The sequence below is a fragment of the Gymnodraco acuticeps genome, unplaced genomic scaffold (genome assembly GCF_902827175.1).
Source record: "Gymnodraco acuticeps unplaced genomic scaffold, fGymAcu1.1, whole genome shotgun sequence".
Taxonomy (NCBI): Eukaryota; Metazoa; Chordata; class Actinopteri; order Perciformes; family Bathydraconidae; genus Gymnodraco; species Gymnodraco acuticeps.
In genome coordinates, this window is record NW_022989947.1 from 567,304 (window position 1) to 589,014 (window position 21,711).

The following is a 21,711-nucleotide window of genomic DNA, read 5'->3' on the forward strand; positions in this document are numbered from 1 at the left end:
TGATGCTTTTAAGTTCAATATTTAAAAAAAAATCAAACCGGACCCCCCTAGGGGATGTTAGGTCCACCCACTTTACCTCTGCTTACACCTATATGCCGTGAGCTGATTATCGAGCCTTCATTGTAACAGTCGCGGGTACACTGTTAGGGCTGTGCAATTAATCGTATTTTAATCACAATTGCGATTTTGGCCTGCCACAATTACAAAAACAACATAATCGAAAAAAACGATTATTTTGCTTTGCTAGGTTGTGCCAGTGCACTGCAACATATTTGATCTAATTTATTTTAGTCTCATTTATTTATCATATTTATATATGTCTAGTAGCTTGTTGAAGTGTGCTCCAAAATATTTGTTGATCTTGTATATTGGTATTTATTATTTTGATATTATTTATTTAAATGTAGATATAAATGTATCATTTATTTTATTTATTTTTGTATTGGTTTTTCAGTTGAATTATACGTTCAGGGTTATCAACAGTTAAAAAGATACTGTTCAAATTATTATTTGTATTTGTTTTAAAGTTCAATAAATGGATGTTTTCAAAGTCAATGAATAATCGTATTTAATAATCGTGATATCAATTATTGACCAAAATAATCGTGATTATGATTTTTGCCATAATCGAGCAGCCCTACCCTCTACTACACCCAATAATACCTTCATTGTAACAGTCGCGGGTACACCGTGTATGTGCGTGTGGGAAACCCTACATGTTTGAGCTAATGGGAAACCCTATATGTTTGAGCCCCCTCTGTGAAACGTCAAGCTACCCCATAGCACCCTTCTTCTTCTTATGCGCAATTACTTCATACTGTCTTTGTCGTCCTGCTTTTATTGTGCCCCCCTCAGAAAATAACTGGCCCCAGCCTGGCCCCCCCCCAGTCAAATTGGTCTAGAACCGCCACTGGCGGCGGACCTCTGGGTCATTCCATGCTAGAAAGCTAATTGGAACTAGCATAAGCTGGCTAATGAGCGCTAATTAGGCTAATGAATTAGATGCAGTGTGTACAGCGGGCGTTATGGCTACGTAGGAGGAGGAAGATGGGACAAAAATGGACAGGCACGCATCTGGATGCACACATACGGACAAGTTTCCCCACATAGCTGCAGGGGGAATAAGAAGAGAGGGCGGAAAGTTATGGGACACACATTCCTGTCACACACTACTGATTTCTCTTTCAAGCTCATATCTGTCGCTATACGCATGTGCGCACACATCTTATCATCCTCAAACACACACATTGGAGCATATGTGGATACAACACACACATTCTCCCCCTCACCAAACACACTATCTCTGTTAGTCAGGAGCCAGAGATGCCGCCTTTTTTGTATTACCCAGAAGCTCGGTTAGCCTGCACATCTGTCCTCCTCTCATGGGAACACACGCAACAATATGCTTCAACTTAGACACTGGTGTGTTTATGAGGAGGACGAGGCTCCTGTTTAATTACTGCTGGAATCTGTCCTTAGTCTTTTTTCAGGAGTTATTAACTAGACGAATTAGCACATCTGTGCCATGACATTCATAATGATAAATAACTTGTATATAATCTTTGATGTTCCTCCTCTACATTGTGCAGTTCACTTTCATGTGCAGAAGGACACAGTGAGAGGAAATTAGAGCGTTCTTCATCATAAATTAATAATTTACTAGAGGGCTGTTTTTCAGTAACAAGATCTCATGAGCACACACACACTACAAACCTGGCTACAATGCAGTACAAAAATACTTCAGCAGACCTCCAGACACCCATTCTTTCACACACTGTTGCAGACACACACGTACCAAAACCCACTTTGGAAGACAAAGAAATTAAAGAAAGCGAGACAGGAGAGAGGTCCAGGAGGCTAATGTAACAACAGCCGCAATAAGTACATTGGATCTCTTATTCTCTGCTCCCTGGAAGACTCGCAGGCTGGTTGTGGTTTTGTGTTTTCATCACCCTCAGGCTTCATGTTCAGGCGACTGCTGGATGCCCACACAGCACCAGAAAGTCCAGATGGCAGACCACCAAGTACACACCTTTGGGAATCTGGGCTTGACTTAAGTTAACTAAAGTTGTTACATTAACTCAAGTTAGGGCAGTTTTCAGATACCTTACTTCATTTAATGTGCTTTATATGTGTACTACACTACATTTCACAGGAAATCATAGCACTTTTGAATCTTTTCAGTGTGTTTTGATTTGATTTATTTAAAAGTAAACAACAGCTCAGACAGCACAGTAAGTGAAAGTTGGGATAACACAATACAGCCCAAGGCTTATTTGCATTGTGCTCCTTGCTTTTGTGCTCTAATGTAATCTGCAAATAGACTCTACTATCCTGCAATACAAGAACAATGGGGCTCCTTATTTTCATGTCTTCCACATGCATCATTAACATTTTAGCCTGCTTGAGTCGTTTTTTGTGTAGTCATCAGTTGCATATGTATGACACCTCGTACATCGTTCAGTATTAAAGGGGCCCTATTGTGCTTTTTTCCCTTTTTCTGTAGTGTATAGGTTTGTAATGTCACAGGAGAGGTACTAAATGATGGGGCCTCTGAAGGATACATTAAAAAGTGAATTTATGATAATTTTGGAGCAAACTCATGGAATAACATTTATTTTGCTAGCTAGCCACAGCTGACAAACGCGTTAAGATGGCAAAGCTCAGAGACCGTTTGTCCACAAATGAGAAGCTTGCTTTGATTTCTTCTTGCATCAAAAGACCAATGTCTTGTTTAATCCTCAATATGGCTTGTCTGCCTCTGTTATCTTTGTGAACTTCATTTGTTTTACTCTAGAGTGGAAAACTTGACAGATTTAGCAACATTCATTATTATTATTGATACTTACTGACTGAAGGATCAGCTTGACAAAGAGAGCATTAACTAGATAGTGTGTTTATAAAATAATACAGTATCCATCCTCCTGCTCTTCCACCCCCTGACCTTCTTGTCTGTGTGAATGTAGCGCCATCCCATGTAATTAAGTTGCCGCAAGTGAAGGCCTTAATGGCAGGTTGCCACGGTAACCATGTAGTACGTTGCCGGTTAGGGCTTGCGTTGAAGTGTTTCTAAACTGCTTCACAGTTGTTGGACATGCTGACGCGTGCACTCAACACACTCGTATGCATACCAAACGACAGGGTGCATACACAGAGGTCACTTCCTGCGCTTTATTACACAAAGCCTTGTTTTCTGTCTGCTTCATATCTTCTGAGTGCACACTTGTTCCCTCCAAACATGGCAAGACACATTCCCAGTAGGCTGTCGCATTACCTTTGTCACACTTGCTTTGTTTCCTTCATACCCTGCTTTCATTGTGTCATCTGTCTCTCATAAACACACATATGCAATGGAGAATCGTACACATGTTTTAGTGTAAAGATTGAAATACACACAATCAAACCCCGCAAGCTCGCTGTGGTTTGCCTCTGCCTGCTCAAGGTCACAGGGACAAAACGAAGCATGGCTGTTGTTAGACAGAACAGATGAGGAGAGGAGATTAGAGGGAGAGAAACAGGGTGAAAAGATGGCAAAAGCAAGCTGTGGCCTCTGGACCCAGCGTTAACCAGCAGGAAGGTGCAGGAGAGAGGAGAAGGGAGGTACATGTGGGTTTAAACAGCAGAGAAATCATGTTGGCATCTCCCTGTAACCTCCTCGCCAAAATTCAAATCTCTACCCTGCTCAGAGTAAATCATGTCATGATAAGGTGAAGATGCACAGCAGGTGAATCATGTAGGAGTGTTGTACTGGCACCTTTTAAAGAGAACAGCCACATGTGTATTGCATCTTATAAAACGGAGATTAACTGGAGCGACTTTCGGGAATAAAAAAAAAAACCTGAAAGACAAACTAAAAGTTTAAAAGTTCTGCTAATGACAGATTACATTAGGTAATTAGTATTTGCAGATAACTTAGACCTACAGAAGATCTGACACACACAAACGTTTTCCAAGGGCTGTTGCATGTTAAATCCACACATTGATATTCACTGCCATCAGATGCCTGTCTGTTTTGTGGAAACACACACACACACACATGCACAGACACACACACACACCGTCCAGGCACCCAGCTGGTGTGGGAAATATGGGCTAAGATAGCTTCTCCATCGACAGGTGACGGAACGTCAATGTGAGGGCGTGCAGCTGTCGCTTGTACACGCCGCGTGTGTCTGCCTGCCTGTGTGTGTGTGTATGTTTGTCTAAATGTGTTTTCGCCACAATAACTGTTATGTGCTGCACAGCACGTTATGCATGTAGGTGTAAAAGAGGGTGGGATTTTATAACAGGCTGTCATGTCCCCTGCACTTCATTAGAGCGCTGCTAAAGAATCCCGCCAGCAACATCAGCAATCAGCATCACCACCAAGTGTGTGTGTGTGTGGTGTGTGTGTGTGTGTGTGTGTGTGTGTGTGTGTGTGTGTGTGTGTGTGTGTGTGTGTGTGTGTGTGTGTGTGTTGTGTGTGTGTGTGTGTGTGTGTGGTGTGTGTGTGTGTGTGTGTGTGTGTTGTGTGTGTGTGTGTGTGTGTGTGTGTGTGTGTGTGTGTGTGTGTGTGTGTGTGTGTGTGTGTGTGTGTGTGTGTGTGGTAACCTTTAAAATAAATGGATATAAAATAATCATGACATTCTTACCCTAATGCAAACAAAGCATGTCATTCATCTTCTTCTCCACTTTTTTCTTCCATCTCTTTATAGTAAAATGCATTTTCTGAACCTTTTGTTGAAAAAAGAAGTTAACCTTAATAATTAGACTTACCACAACAACCTTGCAATTCCTGGTCCGGCACTTCAGTTGTTAGGTGGCATGTATTTGCTCTGTGTGTCTGTATGAGTGAGATAGAGAAGGATAATCCACACAGGGAGCCATTGCTGTGGCTAAACTTGGTGAAAGCAAGACGGAGAGGGAGAAAGCAAGAAGAAATAAAGATGGGAAAGGAGAACTAAAGAAAAAACCATGAGATTGAGGCATTCAGTTACTTGGTAAAAGTGTATTTAGTGGAAAAGAAAGTAAGTACTTTATTAAGACGTACGTACATGGCACCATTGCTTGTATTTATAAAATGTAAACGGGCAAAACCCATAGAAAAGAGGCAAACATACAGACTGAGGCACATATTTCAGTCTTTCTATTTCTTTGAACACAACACAACACACACACACACACACACACACAGAGAGAGCCAGCTGTGTGGTAGCAGGTGTCACTCTCAGCTCATTACCCCTGGCAGGGTTGATCACCCTGTTTGGAGAGCAATAAGACACACCTCACTGGAGAGATAGAGGGATGGAGGGGGAGAGGGAGGGAGGAGAGGGAACATCCACCTCCTGCTTTAAGAGATAGAGGGATTGAGAAGGGCAGCAAGTGAGAAAGAGGAGGTGTATAAAGTAGCGTATGGTTGGGGAGATTGAAGGCGGGTGGGTATGACGTTTATGTATGGAAGGGCTGTTAAGTGAAAGTGTAACAAGCAAAAAGGGGGAGATTTATGAAATCCGGATCATATTTTTTTGCCGTCATTTCTATTTGTAACAATAACATCGCTCACAAATGTAATTGATGTGGCTTGGGCATACGGCCACATCATTGGGAAGAAGTTAGACATTGCTTGAAATAAGACAATGAGGTTTATAGAACCCATTTATGACCTAGCACCAGTTCTAGTACGCTGCAGTCAGGGAGTTATGACACATGTTTAGTAAAACTGTTATCAGCTTTGACCTTCTAAATAAAGGGGTTTAGATAACCTGACAGATTGTCTGACAGGACGTGTAACTGCTTATCGTTCAACCCATGTTTTCTTGTAATAGACCGGACTTGTCCTTTGAGTCAATTACAACAGAAACAGTAGAGTTTCACAGCAACCAAAGCTTAAACCACAGGAATGGCTGGTTGTAAAATGAAAATGTTCAACAGGATTTTAATGTTTTCCTGATTTGTCTACTTATGTCATAAAAAAGCTGATAATGTTGCTGTAAAAGTGTCTTTCCATGATTGATGTCTGACATAACCCACAAGCGGTGTTTAACTTGAAAATGTTTTTGAACTATGAGAAACGATCTAATTGTATAGCTCATTACAACAGGTAGCAGTGATGCATGTATTCCTGTAATTACACACATTTTTTGAGCATGTTGCCATAAATAACATGTTCTTGCTCAGTAACCTCATCGTGTGTGTGTGTGTGTGTGTGTCTCTGCAGGTACGACTACAAGGAGATGCTCCACAACTCCACCTTCTGCTTGGTGCCCCGTGGCAGACGCCTAGGCTCATTCCGCTTCCTCGAGGCGCTGCAGGTAGTTTGCAGTAACACACACACACATACATGAACAGACATTATTACACACAACATCTCATTACGGGAAGGCACTGTTGTACTCTGTAAATGCATGCCTACCGGCAATATCACCAGGAATAAATAGAATCCCTTACCAACTCGCATTTGTTGTTTTAATGTTGCTGCTTCTTCCAGTAATAAAGGATCTCTAAATCATTACCAACTTTTATGTGAGACTAATAGTGTAATAAATATAAACAAACACCCTTCACTGAGGAGATTTGCTGCGATTTCCTTCCTCTAACTAAAAGGTACATTGTAAAACAGGATTGAATTTGCAGATAATCTTTCAACTTGTTGTCTGAAAATTACGGAGCCCTGGAGGGTTCATAGAGAGAAAAATAAATAAAACGTGGCCACGTTTTACTTTCTCGTGCGCACGCTTTAGTAACTCGTGCGCACGAGTTACTAAAGTGTGCGCACGAGTTAATAAAGCGTGGCCTCGTTTTATTTAAATTGAGGGATTCCTGTCCGTGACTCACAGTATCTGCTGCCCACAGCTGTTTTATAGAAGGAAAACCTCCTTCACTTTATGAAATCTCAGCGGCACCAGTGGCCTGTACTACGAAGCAGGATTGGCTATTTACACTATTCATTCATGAAGTATGATGCTGCGCTGTCAGCACGCGTCTCCATGTTTGTGATTGGTCAAATGTTGCTAACCCCGTCCCTTTCACATGAACGCGCTCTCAGCCGGACAGAGAAACCCTGGTTGATTTACTGAGTTGATAACCAGCTTCGTAGGACCGCTTATCGACATCGCGTTTGTTAGGGTCAGTTAAGCCGGGTAAATCGAACATATTCAGGTCCAGGGTCTGTTGAACTGGCTTCGTCGTACAGGGCACTGGAGGCAGTAACGTGTAACTCAGCAGAATCTGAGAAGAGCAGCACCAGCTGCAAAGAGCTGTGCCTTTTACTGTTTACTTCACTGCGTTTCCCTTCATTAGAACCGCTGAATAGAGATCGAGGCTGCTACGTTTAACCACACACACCTATACACACATTGAACTACCAGAGTATTCCCCCTCGCTTTATGAAGGAGATGTCCTGTCACCGGGGCGCATGATGTGTGTGTGTGTGTGTGTGCTCAGCTCCGCTCTGTGTGCGTGTTCGTGTGTATCCGACACCACCGGCATTTGTTTTCAAATTACCACGAACAGTACTTTAAACAAATCTGGTTCCCCATAGTTAAGTGTATTCCTCAAGTGAAAGAAATGTGTTTAATCTTAATCTCGATGTGCTATAGTCCTGCCGGAGTGCACCGGAACGAACGATACTATCATAAACAAATGCCCCCCCCCCCACACACACACACACAAAACGAGGCCATGCTTTATTAACTCGTGCGCACGCTTTAGTAACTCGTGCGCACGCTTTATTAACTCGTGCGCACGCTTTAGTAACTCGTGCGCACGCTTTAGTAACTCGTGCGCACGAGTTACTAAAGCGTGCGCACGAGAAAGTAAAACGTGGCCACGTTTTATTTATTTTTCTCTCTATGAACCCTCCAGGGCTCCGTAGAAAATGATAGGGTAGGAAAAATATAAACTTTGAAAACATATTTAGTTACCATGAGTCTACCGAAAAATCATGTTGTAGGTATTCATCCACCTAAAAAGCTCAAATAATTAGACCTTATATAAAATGGTTAGTGCTCTTGATTAGTTTTAATACAATCAAGAACCTGTTGTCCTCTGAAAAACTGCTCTTCAGAGTATTAACAGTTAGAATGAAGGGTCACACCAGGCTATATAAAATATCTGTTCAATAAAACTTTGTGATTTATCCTGTATTATCCCGTACATTATTGTCCCATTAGCCACCAAGCTAACACGCGTGTACGCTAGTTTGTAAAGCTTTTCTGAACTCTTAACTAATACTTTATTTAATACAAATAATGTCTTCACTGGTAAGAAAATGCCAGGGGTAAGTAAATGGCCATGTAGAGGAAGAATAGAAAGAAACTCTGGGAGCTATTTTGACTGATTAGCCATGTTCGCAGCTGGCTAGCGTGTTAGCAGTGAGAGCTAGCCAAAATGATTCAAATGTTCCCACATACTGTACATGCCAAATATTTTGGCTCTGTTTTTTAGGTATAGTTCAAGTGATTTCATAATATTAAAATGCTTTACAAAGAAAAACCCATCAGGTTGTTGTGCCTGTTGAAGTTAATTGTACATTAAGTGGAAATGGCTACACATAATGTCGCTATACCTTGTCAGACTGTATGACTTTACCTGTCATACTAACCAGGGAGGTACATTCTTCCCATCAAGAGTCCTTTGCCATTAATGCATTTACCTTCACTTCACTCAAACCCTTTGAAATCTACACACTTCACAAACCTCTCTTTTTCTCTCTCCATGTTTACACTCTTCCGCATTACCACTGCACTGTCCTTTACCTCTCCTTACCGTCCACAGAGTGCAGCCACATAAGTGTGCTTATCTCACTATCAGCTGCCACACACACACTCTCACACACACACACAGACACACACATACACACACTCACACACACACACACACACACACACACACACACACACACACACACACACACACACACACTTCACTCAAGAGAGAAATATGCCCTCTCCTCTCCTTTCTACATTTGTATGACTCTCTCGATCCATCGACTCACAGGAAGATGGAAGGAGAATATTTACAGGCTTTAGTCTTTGCATGAGAAAGCAACTGCTAATAGAGGTCGTGTGTGTGTGTGTGTGTGTGTGTGTGTGTGTGTGTGTGTGTGTGTGTGTGTGTGTGTGTGTGTGTGTGTGTGTGTGTGTGTGTGTGTGTGTGTTGTGTGTGTGTGTGTGTGTGTGTGTGTGTGTGTGTGTGTGTGTGTGTGTGTGTGGTGTGTGTGTGTGTGTGTGTGTGTGTGTGTGTGTTGTGTGTGTGTGTGTGTGTGTGTGTGTGTGTGTGTGTGTGTGTGTGTGTGTGTGTGTGTGTGTGTGTGTGTGTGTGTATATCTGTATGCATGGGATTGTGTGTGAGTTGTGTGAGTGTGTGGACGTGACAGCAGCGGAGCCCGCGGGCCAGCTCTGGTTTAGCTGACACCTTTATGACCTGGGAGTGACAGGGCCGTCATTACGTCAAACTCCCACCACCAACACACACATGCACACACTCACACACAAACACACACACCAGCTGTTCCCTCCACCTCTCCTCTCATCCCTCCATCCTTCTGCCACTCCTTTGCCAAAGGTCACATTCAGCTTCACTGCCTCCTCTCTTCTCATCTTTTTTTTAAAACATCTATTTATCCACTTTCTTCTGCCTTGTGATCTTCTTGATTTCTCCTTTCTCCTCTCAAAGTCATTACTCATGCTCTCCTCCTTTGAGTTATAACATTTCCAGAAAGGGAAGTTACCATTTTAATATGTGTATGTAAGATGTATCAACAGGTGAAACTATCTAAAAAAGAAAATGGCCATACACTGACTAACACTGAATATGGTTTATTTCTTTTAATTTCAGACACATAAGTGATTCAAAATCAAAGAGAAACACAGATAATCTAAACCACAGTTTAAAAAAAGTGTTTTGTGCCTGTTTGAGTTCTTGTTGTTACAGTAGGCTGGTTTGTATGAATCCAAATGGCTTTGTGAGCTGCTCTCCAACAAATGGCTGCTGTTTTTTTTCATATCCATATCAGTCATTGTTATATTGAATTCCTCACTATCTGTGACCATATGCCGGCTGCCTGCTTGCTTATCTAGATTGTAGGTTCAAGCTCATTTCTGTTTATCTGATTGCTTATCTGCATTGTGATGAGCTTGTATTTGATCTCGAATGTATAAGAACCCAGAAACCATGTATTCATGTTTAAGTTACATTTGAGCTCATATCTGTGCTTTAAGGCTTCTTTTTTAATCAAAGCTGCACTTTTATGACCAATGGGTCAAAATACTTTGTCTAATGCAAATAGGGTTCGCTTAAAAGTGATGAACCCACATAGCATTATCAAAAGTCACTGCATTTCCCTTCAGCTCTACTCAGTGTTGTAGCCCCTTTAGGCTGCTTTATTGTTTTTGTCTACTCCCACCCACCTACCTTATCAATAGTTTACAGCGGGAAGCAGCAAAGTTAGCGATTAGCTTGTGAACAGAGCTGAGCATTTAAGAGTTAAAGAGCCAGATATAGTATGTCCCAAATAATTATTGCCCATTATATAAAACAATTGCTGGACGAAGAATAGATATGGGACTTGCATTTGTCAGATGGCGAAAAAACACACCAACACATTCACAATATCAACTTTAAGGGGTGATGATGTGTAATATATATTTGTTTTATATAATTAGGGCTAACACTTATAATTGAATCTCTAGTATGACAATTTTGAGGCAGCTGCTTTTTGTTTAGTTAAGCACATTGATGTGATTTCTACTCTGAAACAGCCTCTAGTCTGCAGCTCATAACATTGACATCAATAAAGACAGTAATGGGCCGTCTGCTGCGTGTATCATTGTTCCTACTTCCCATCTCGCCTGCTACGAGCCTCAATAGTGATTTCATGTGATATATACACGACACCAAAGAAGCTCGAAAATCAAATCCAATTTTTGCCAAATGGGGAATTAATGCATGAACACAAAGGATCACAGACAAACACAAGCGGATCAATTATAATACAGTGCAGCCTTTATATGAAAAGAGCCACATATTACAGCTTTAATAATCCAGATCAATATGTAGCAAAGCAGTCATCATTTAAGCCGTAGCTCTGATTGTGTTTGTAAAGGATCATGTCCAAGCTTCTCCCTCTTTCTCTGTGTGTGTCAGGCTGCGTGTGTGCCGGTGATGCTGAGTAACGGTTGGGAGCTGCCTTTCTCCGAGATCATCGACTGGAACACAGCCGCAGTGATCGGCGACGAGAGGCTGCTGCTGCAGGTAACGGCCCGGAGAAAACACTCCCACATGCTCCTGAAAACTAAAACCTGAAAACGTTAGCAGACAGAGAAACAGCAGCAAGCCCCACACCGGAAAACAAAATACTTTTCTTGCTGTCGATATCCTGAGCACACGCTCTTCACTTAAATTCCCCAGGATCCAGCTTATTTAGTTTTCTTGTGGAGTGATTGACGATAAAACAAAATGCAAGCTGCATGTCAAGTCTTTGACTGATTAGAAATGCCACTCAAAACCCCACATTGTTATTATGAGAGAGCAAATAAATAAAAGAGAATGGATTTAGATAGAATCGCTTCAACTTCATGGGGAGAAAAGTAATGATATGCTCATTAAATATTAATTTGAATGAAGTGTGTGATAATATTGTCTGACATTGAGCTTTATAACTTTGTGCAGTGATGTGCCTGACTCATCCTGGTACTATTTATCTATTTTACGGATGGGGTTTTACAAAAATACGATGGGCTGAGATGCAAACAACATAAAGTACATATTTAAATGTATGTTTTTCACTTTTCATGTTGGATACATCTGCTGTACATTCAAAGTATTTATTGTCTATTCAAACTGATCTTTTTAAAAAGCACATCGTAAGAATTTCATGATTTATTTTTATTTTTAAATGTGACCTTTTTTACCAACGTACACTCTGTATCTTGTAAGATACATTGCCCATTTAGGGGTAATAAAATGTTAAATAACCCAAATTACACTCATGCTACCTCCCTATTACACAAATATTCCAACCGTCTTCCACCCATATTGCACTGTTATTGAACCCATATTTCACTGTTATTACACCTTTCTATCTGATTATCTACCGAGTATAGGCTTCCAAACACAAGTATATAGTAATTATCCATGTTTTATAAACTATCTGGGCAATGTATCCTCCTAGATACAGAAACCATTTAAGGGTTAAATACTACACATAAAGTGTATTCACTTCTTCAACTAAAATGTTCCCAGTAAGCAGGATATAGCAGTATTTACTAAAGTGCATATAAAAAGTATTTATATGCCATAATCCTCCCTTCAGTATGACAAATAAAGTCACAGAAGGACTTAACTTCACAGCTATTTGAATACACGTACAAAAGCATTCACCAAAGGCTGCTGTAGCATTTTAGCTTTTCTTCCCAAATACTGTTTGATGACTGATAGTTGCTGTAGCTGTTGGTTTTTTGTAAAGCCCCTGTGTTGTGTGCTTTATTCCTTTTAATATGTGTCTGTGAATGCTTTTATTCCCTGGATTCTACATTTAAAAGTAGAATGTGTTGGATCCTATACTAAAGAATTTAAAAAGGCCTGGCGGACAAGACTGCTACATTCACGAAAAGGTTCAACATTTTTTTATTTGGCCGGAGAGATACAGTTAAATATCGTCTCTGATATCAGTTTGCTAAATATAAGGCTTAAGCCAGCTGTTGAAAGGTAACAGAAATGTAACCTGTTTAATATTTAGAAAAAACTGTGTGTGAAAACAAAAATAGATATATGGATAGTCGATATTGCCTCTAAGAATTTATGTTTTCCTTTTTGTTATCAGTATATTTTCTATGCTAAGCACTGATGGAAGTACATTCTAATTCACCATAGAGTTAAAAGTGGGATCAATACACTGATACTTGTATCAGTGTATACACTGATACTTGTATCAGTGTATTGATCCTCTAACTGCAAGAAAACAAATAATTATACTTCTCCAAGTAAGAAACCTTCTCTTCACAAAAAGTCACAAATATTAGGACTTTGTAAATCCGGATTTACATGACTTGAGATGTGAAACAGGTTTTGCTTAAAAGTACATTTCTTAACCTTGTAAACTGAAGTTGACAAATAAATTAAAAAAATAGACACGCCTAAAGTGTTCCATCACCCGTTGTGGTATCCTCAATACACAGAGTTGCTGTGTCAGCATTTTAGTACTGTCTTGCAGTTTATTGACTGAAATTCGATTTTCCCTTAACGGCTTCAGACTTGTGTTTGGAAGTGCTTTGAGAACACCTGAGATTTGGAACTGAACTTAATTGCTTGAAAATAGTTGTAATACTACTCTTAATGTTCTTTATCTGTTGACGGGGACTTCCTGAGTGCATCTTTGGGACCAGTTTTAATCTTCCTGTCCCCACAGTTGAGGTCCCACAACAGTGCTGACTGACTACTGTCTTTTTGTTGCAGATCCCAACCACGGTGCGCTCCATCCACCAGGATAAGATCCTCTCCCTCCGCCAGCAGACTCAGTTCCTCTGGGAGGCCTACTTCTCCTCCGTGGAGAAGATAGTGCAGACCACACTGGAGGTGAGGATTGAAGACACACATGCTGCTAACCACCACCCGCACTCTGGCCTCTCTGCTTCTTCTCTTCTGCTCTCACATCATCAATCTTTCTCTCAGAGGGATGCGGTCCCTCAGCAGACTCTCTGTAGCATCACTTTATTCTCAGGCATCTCTTTGGTCTTTTACCAAGCAGAATGAAAGGCTGGACAGTGCCATTTACGGAGGGCAAAAAGGACATTTCAGCACATGTTAAAGGTCTCATGTCATGGCCATTTCTACTGATCATAATTCCATTGTTGAGGTCTACTAGAATAGATTTACATTGTTCAATGTTCCAAACTCACATTGGTTTCTCATACAGCATCTCTGTATAGTATGTGTATTCACTCTCTGTCCTACACGCCTTGTTGGAGCTCCTGACTATAAGCCCACTGTGCTCTGATTGGTCAGCTCGCCCACTCTGTTCTGATGAGTCCACCACCGTTACAGCGGAACATCAGTGTTTATGTGTTACAATGGCGTTTGTTAGCAACCAGAAAATGACATGAAAATGTTAATGACAAACAGATGAGAATGCTGTCTGGGTGCCGTGTTGGCGGGACGTTGCGGCGGGGCTCGCTGCTCCGCCCTTTGAGGCTCGAGGAGTGGACAGTGTGAGCTGGATTACTGGTGCCGTTTCCTGGTTGCTGCGTGGTGTCTGCGAGACAGCGAGACTCCGCGGAACTCAGCCTGAGCACACTGTGCTGTGAGTGTGTGTGCGGCTGAGTAAAGATAAGGCTGAGTGAGTGTGTGTGCCGGCGAAGCTCCGCAGAGTACCGTGACTGAGAAAATATAAGGCTGAGTGAGTGTGTGTGCGTTACGTCACTATGACCAGGAAGAAAAAAATGGAAAATCTCCAACGAGGCGTTTTGGGGCAGCATAGACAGGTCTTGTTAGAGTTTTACTCGCTACAGGATTTACTTTGAGGGTTTGTCTCTGCAGACCGTTTACATGCATAAAAAGCTACATAACACACAAGGGGACGGGTAGTAACCGGAAAAGCATGTCATGTGACCTTTAACAGCATTGGTCAAAGCTGCTTTCTGTTTTTTGGCGAAAGCTCGATGAGTGTTAAAAGACGGATTGATGTTTGTCCCACTATAAAAACTAGTCATCACTTGTTTCCATCCAATCCATGTCAACACAACTACAAAAAGGGTTTCATATACAAAATACAGACTTTGGTGGAGTATCATTATAAGTTCTGGAATGTGCTTTTACGTTCTTCTGATCCCTTTATTCCATACAAATCCACTTCCTTATTAATTTATACACATTATTGACTGGAATTTACTCATTACTCAGTTTGAATTAATTGTTTATAAATACAGATAACACCTGAGCTAAGTGCTAGCTTTGATCTGTGGTTACAACCCAAGTATTCTATCACGAATTGTATCTCCTCTTTAAACATGTATCCAAAACTAAGGAACCCCCCCAATACTGCAATCTTACTTTCATTAAAACTTCCCAAATCTTACATCTGAAATTGACTTTACCACACATACACACAAGCACCGGCAAGTGAAGTGTGGCTTCAGTATTTTTCAGATTTGTTCAGTGTTTTTTTCCGATTTTTTGCTAGCTTTACATCTCTTTTTGTTATCTAGCCTCGTCTCAGTGTGCGCTATCATACACAAAGACACACACACACACACACACACGCGAGCACTTAGAGGCAGAAACACATCTCCATATGTCAAAGTGTGTCAGCCCAGATTCACGTGGCACCACCCAGGCATAACCCTGCTGACATGTTGTCACTCGGCACTAAAGAGCAAGGTGACACGGCTGAAGCCTCTGACTAAAAGTGTGTGTGTGTGTGTGTGTGTGTGTGTGTGTGTGTGTGTGTGTGTGTGTGTGTGTGTGTGTGTGTGTGTGTGTGTGTGTGTGTGTGTGTGTGTGTGTGTGTGTGTGTTGTGTGTGTGGTGTGTGTGTGTGTGTGTGTGTGTGTGTGTCTGTGTGTGTGTGTGTGTGTGTGTGTGTGTTGTGTGTGTGTGTGTGTGTGTGGTGTGTGTGTGTGTGTGTGTGTGTGTGTGTGTGTGTGTGTGTGTGTGTGTGTGTGTGTGTGTGTGTGTGTGTGTGTGTGTGTGTGTGGAATACAGCGAGGGGCTGAATGCTTAATCCTGACTGACTGTCCTGTAAAAAAGGGGAGAGTGGTTGTGGAAAGGGTGAAAAGGAGAAGGGGTGACATATGTAAATGGCGTTGCCGTGGCAGCCCCCGAGATAACGAGCGACATGGTTTATTCATCCTGTCGAGCCTGCAACCCCCCCCACCCTCAACCTCCTCCTCATCGTCCTCCTCACTGCAGATCCTTGACAATACAAACACATACACACACACACTCCGATATCCTGACAGATTGAATCTGCCGGCACACATTCACAAACTCACTTGCTGTTTTTATTGACTTCACTTCCACTCCAAACTATGTGTGTGTGCTGAGATTGCAAGGCAAGCAGGAAACATGAGTTCACCCTATCATGCAGTGTTTCCTGCCGGGGAGCAGTCGAGTTTCAACCAATCACAAGTTCAATATAGCCGGGTCTGTTCTGCGGGTGCACCTATTAAACTCACCTATTAAAGCGGGGCTCACACAGTGCTCCCAGAGAGGCAGGATTTATCTATCATGCTCTAATTGGTTGATTGTGGCTGTTCTGAGGTGAGATTGAGTCGTCCATCATGTCCCGACTGAGGGCTGCCGGCGCGGGGGGGGAGCTGCAGCCGAGCGAGCAGGGGCTCAAGGTTTTTAAGGTGGCAGGCGGTGTTTTTATAGAGAAGTTAAAGGATTGTGAGTTAATCTGTTCAACTGAGGCAAATGGTTATCGACTGCCCTCGGGGACAAATCTAGGGGAAAGTAAAAAAAAACTCACCCAGTGCAGAGGTTTTTTTTCACATCCCTGCCTCACTGTGATGAATTTTGATGTTGCTTTGTCAATATTATTACAGTCAAGCCCCCTCCAGCTACATTATTAACTTTTTTTACAATTGGAAAAGCTATTAGCCTCCGCCCGTCTTGTTCTCTTCACCTCTTTCTATACGTCCGCCCTTTTTGAGTTTGCCAAGCCAGCAGCCGTCACCTCTCGATTCAATCAAGGCCATAAAACAGGGCCGCAAACCTGTGTCTGTTTTACTGCTGCAATTCAGCATGGCTCAAGGGCACGGCAGCAATATCTCTTTCCCCTGCCTGCTCAGCAGAGGCTGGCGGCGGGGAGAAAATAGTGGCCGTTGTCACGTGTGACCGACTGCTCTATTTGTGCACAGAAAGGATCGGGCAGGCTGACTGACTGGCGCTTAAACACAGCTGATGACTCTGTCTGGGTTTTGCCTCTTTTATTCTCCGATGGCCTCTGTCTGTGTGACTGACCGGCACATATTCATTTGACTTGCTGATCTGCTTCTCCAAAAAAAGAGCTCAGTATGTTTGTCCGAGGATGAAATATTACACAATAACATGGATTTATTTTAGCTCAGCATTGTGCCCTGGCGATTCACTCACGATCAACAGTTGCTATTCAGGTGATACAAAGCAAGCATTTGGGCAGCTCAGCCACTTTTCTTACTTTCATACAACGACCGCAGACTTACTTTTAAAACCGCTTTCCACCTGCTTTTATTCACCAACCCGGGTATTAAATATCACCCTGAATATCGTTCTGAATTGAAATGGGATTTTTTTAGAAGTTGGAACATTATCCGTGTTGATATTCATTCACATTTACGACTTTCTGCTTCTTGGTGCTTTTGTGTGAAAAACTCATTTTGCAGTCGTGTGAAATGTTTTATCTGTTTGATTACTAGGCTCATTGATGGAATCCTTAATATTTCACTGACTATAATCTGGTATGGCATCAGAGGGGTGGGATTAGACTGGGTGAGAGATTATTTAAGCAACAGACAACAATTTGTTGAAATTGGTGAACATAACTTGTGGAGTACCTCAGGGGTCTGTGTTGGGTCCAAAGCTGTTCATAATATACATCAACGACATTTGCAGAGTATCAAATATATTGAAATGTATTTTATTTGCAGATGACACTAATATGTTTTGTTCCGGTGACAATTTGAAAGAGCTAAGGGAAGTGATAACAGCAGAAATGATTAAAGTAAAACATTGGTTTGACACAAATAAATTATCATTAAATATAAGCAAAACAAAGATTATGTTATTTGGAAAACATAAAACAAATCCACAGGTGCAATTAATACTAGATAACATAAACATAGAAAGAGTATATGAAATGAAGTTCCTTGGTGTGGTTTGAGACCACAACATCAGCTGGAAACCTCATATCACTCATGTAAAAGCAAAACTGGCTAAGACTATCGCAATATTGGGAAAAGCCAGACACATTCTGGACCACAACTCATTGTATACTCTATATAACACACTAATATTGCCATATCTGATTTACTGTGTGGAGATTTGGGGAAACACGTACAAAACCAACCTACAGCCGTTATGCACATTACAAAAAAGGGCTATAAGAGTTATCAATAATGTTGGATATCTTGAACACACTAATGTATTATTTTTGAAGTCACACATATTGAGGTTCACTGATCTGGTTAAATTTAAAACAGCACAAATCATGTACAGAGAAAGACATAATCTACTTCCTAGGAAATTAAAAACACTGTTCCTAGACAGAGAGGGTGGTTATAATTTGAGAGGAATCTACATTTTAAACAACTCAAGGTCAGAACAACTCTGAGAAGTATGAGTTTAACAATCTGTGGGGTGATTTTATGGAATGGTTTGGAGCAGGAGTTAAAACATAGCAGAAGCATAATTCAGTTTAAAAGGTGTAAGGGAAACTTCTGTGTAGCAATGCAGTGGGAGTCACTGACTCATGAAGGAGACACGGGAAGAGCAGGAGCTTTGATGTCAAACACTGATGGTTTATTTGGAGCTTCGGCCGGAGAATTCACATCACAAGTCACAGCAGCCACGATCTGACTGCACGGTAGAGTTGCCACGTCACTTCTGAAGAACTCTACCCCAGACCCATGTATTTAGCTAGTTCCGAGAGCATCATCAACATGCTGCATAACAAGATAAAATCATAACACCTCTATCAGCTGACGTCAACAGGCAGGAACATAGAATCATAACACTTCTATCAGCTGACGCCAACAGGCAGGAAGCAGCAGCCAAGGTTACGAGGTGCGTGTGCTCAGTCAGGACAGTTTGAACTGATAAACTGGGTCAAAGTTATGGGCCTTGGAAAATATTCCACAACAAAAGGATGTACAGAAACACTTTTTGGAAAAACTATGAGAATGAAGAGAGGTGATTGAAGATGAGAAATTATTGTGTATAAGTGTAAATGTAAGTAGGAATAACTTGCATAATGATTTAAAGGACAATCATTGATCAAGTAAGGGGTGGGAATTAATAAGCATTTGCTCCCTCCTGCTCCCTTTCGGACACATATGATATATTATTAATATGAAGACTTTTTTTTGTTGAATATATAAATATGATCATGAATGTGGATAAATACTGTATTTTAACAATACGGTATTCTGTTTTTCACATTTGTTATTTTGTATTTGTTATTTTTTTAATCTGTTCGAAATAAAGATTGAAATGAAATGAAAGGCAGATTTGTTCAACACACAAAGTTGTATGAGGGCTCTGAGTGAAATGTAATTTAAAGGCAGTTTAGAAAGGGAAGCCTTGCATACTGCAGGGTGGACTTTAAGAAAAACAGAGACACTGCTGTAATAAAAAAGACAAAACTTTGATACAGACAGTCTGTCCTTTAATTATTTTGAAGGCTGTCGAAGCAACACAGATATTCCCTTTTATATGTATTAGGATATTCAAATTGTAGTAGAAGTGTAATCTGTAAATTCATTTTCAATCTATATCATGTTATGTGCATTTACAGTTACTTGATATACTTTAAATATATATATATTTTAATAAGACCACTAAATTAATGCTGTTTCCATAACTGATTTCCTCACAAGACAAGTGTATAATGTGGTTTACCACTCAGGTCGGGTCTCACACAAATCTTTGTTCCATTATCCAAAGTGTAAGTTACGTTTTTGTTGGAATAAAAGTCAGAAAATGTTGGCCTACTCGGCTTTGGTTTACCCGCTTAGCTGTCTCCTACAATTTTTAGAAAGGATATTGAAGGATAATCTTGAGTTAGTCAAGTTAATTTATGTAGTCTACAATTTACACATTTGTCACACCTATGCATATTAAACAACAAACAGCAAGGGAAATCCTTGCATCAAAAATGAAGAAAACTCTCCTAATTATATAACTTGAGCAACAATAGAGATTGTTCTATGAGGACAGACAAGAGTCTTGCACAATTCACTCGTGTATTTCCCCCAAAAAGTGGTCACTTTGTCCTATTTGTAATGTAGAAAACACAAAAAATTGACAGTCAACAAATTCAACTAGAGGGTAAAAATCATAACATCTTGAATTGAAAAGTTGTTGGTCAATACAAAGTCTAATGTGTGTTGTTTCCCCGTGCAGATCATCCAGGACCGTGTGTTGGCGCACGGCTCCCGGAGCAGCCTGATGTGGAACAGTCACCCTGGGGGGCTCTTCGCCCTGCCGCAGTACTCTGGATACCTGGGAGACTTCCCCTTCTACTACGCTACACTGGGTCAGTAACACACACACACTCACACACAGAAGCATAGACATGTCGTAAACTGTACAAAGTGCTGTTAGATAACGCTTCAACACACCTAGGAGGCAATGAACTGATCCATAAAAGTCGGTCAGAAAAGTGTCTTCATCATCAGCAAGTATTTTGTCCCTTTTGTAAAACGACTTTAGACTGTTGAATTGGAGCTTGTCTGAAATATGGCCTGCAGCTCTGATCTGCTGCCCTCCTCCAAGTGTGTGTGTGTGAAGGAATGGGTCACTGACAGATGTTTGTCACATTGACACACCACCCCGTCCATCAATGGGTTTTGAGTCAGCATGGCTACTGGTGCTACTTGTGCGGCCCATTCCTCATGCTATGGTTCAGCGGCGGCGAGTTATCCCCCGCCTCATGTCTGTGACCCGCGAGCCCCTCCATCCCTCACCCCCTCATCCTCCAGCTACACACACACACTTTTAAATAAACAGACCACGATAGTACAAATGCAGAAATTCAGTTGATTGAGCACCCGGAGTGGAGGGTTCATATTAAAATGGATGTGCACAGTGACAGGCAGGGATTACAACGCTGGCTATTTGTTTGTCAAAGAGGAAGCAATTAAACACGGATGGGTTTTTAGGAGACAAGGTGGCTTGTCGCTGATGGGTAATTGAGAAACATCAAGGCAGTAGAGTTTGTTTCCAACTGACACTTCCTCTTGTTCTCCAAGAGCAAATAACAAGACACACTCACACTCATTATGTATATTACCACTCCGACTCAGCGGGAGCACGGTTTGTTTTTGTTGCTTTAGTTAAATGGACTCTTTATTTAGAAGCCAAAGGATACCGGATGTTTTAGGGTGATATGAAAATGTATACTTGAGAAAACTAGAATCCAATAACAATATGTGACACTTAGTAACAATAATTAAATGTTCTGATAAAGGAAAGTAAAGATATTAGACAGTTGAACGACATAGCTTTTAACTTTGAAAAGAACATGGCAGGAACTCAAACAGAAAACCCTATTGAGATGTTTCTTCCATTCATTTTCACAAGATTTGCTCCAATTCATTAATAAGAGCATAAGTGATGTAGACCACTGATGTTGGGTGATGAGGCCTCGCTGTCAAATCTGAAGTGTTGGACTTTGTGTGGGTAAGGGGTCTGCTCAGCCTGGGACATTTCTTCCAAAACTTGAAAGACAATTTTTTGATAGACTGGGCTTTGAGAACAGGCTAACTGTCATGTTGAAACATGAGAGGGACTTTCCCAATCTGTTGCCAGAAAAGCAGAAGTCGCTGTTATCTAGTTTGGCTGATGACTGATGAGAGAGGAGTTGTATCTTAATCAGATTTCTTGTGAAATGTCTGATAGTTTGTCTTTTAAAAATCATACAATTTAAATAATGGGGTATCTGGTGCTTACTTGCTTTTAGTTTATAAACATTTGTGAAGATGGGGATGGATAATTCTAAGGGGTCACAAGCCAAATAAGTTGGAAATCACTCCTC

At 41.2% G+C, this 21,711-nt stretch overlaps 1 protein-coding gene across 1 annotated transcript in view; it reads left to right on the forward strand.

The window, feature by feature from the left end:
* The window catches only part of LOC117542614 (exostosin-1b-like), a 121,656-nt gene that overhangs the window by 74,861 nt on the left and 25,084 nt on the right, over positions 1-21,711 (forward strand). The window contains 4 exon segments of the mRNA XM_034210395.1: positions 6,197-6,290; positions 11,125-11,232; positions 13,435-13,554; positions 20,079-20,211. Of these exon segments, the coding sequence (XP_034066286.1) occupies positions 6,197-6,290; positions 11,125-11,232; positions 13,435-13,554; positions 20,079-20,211 (455 nt within the window).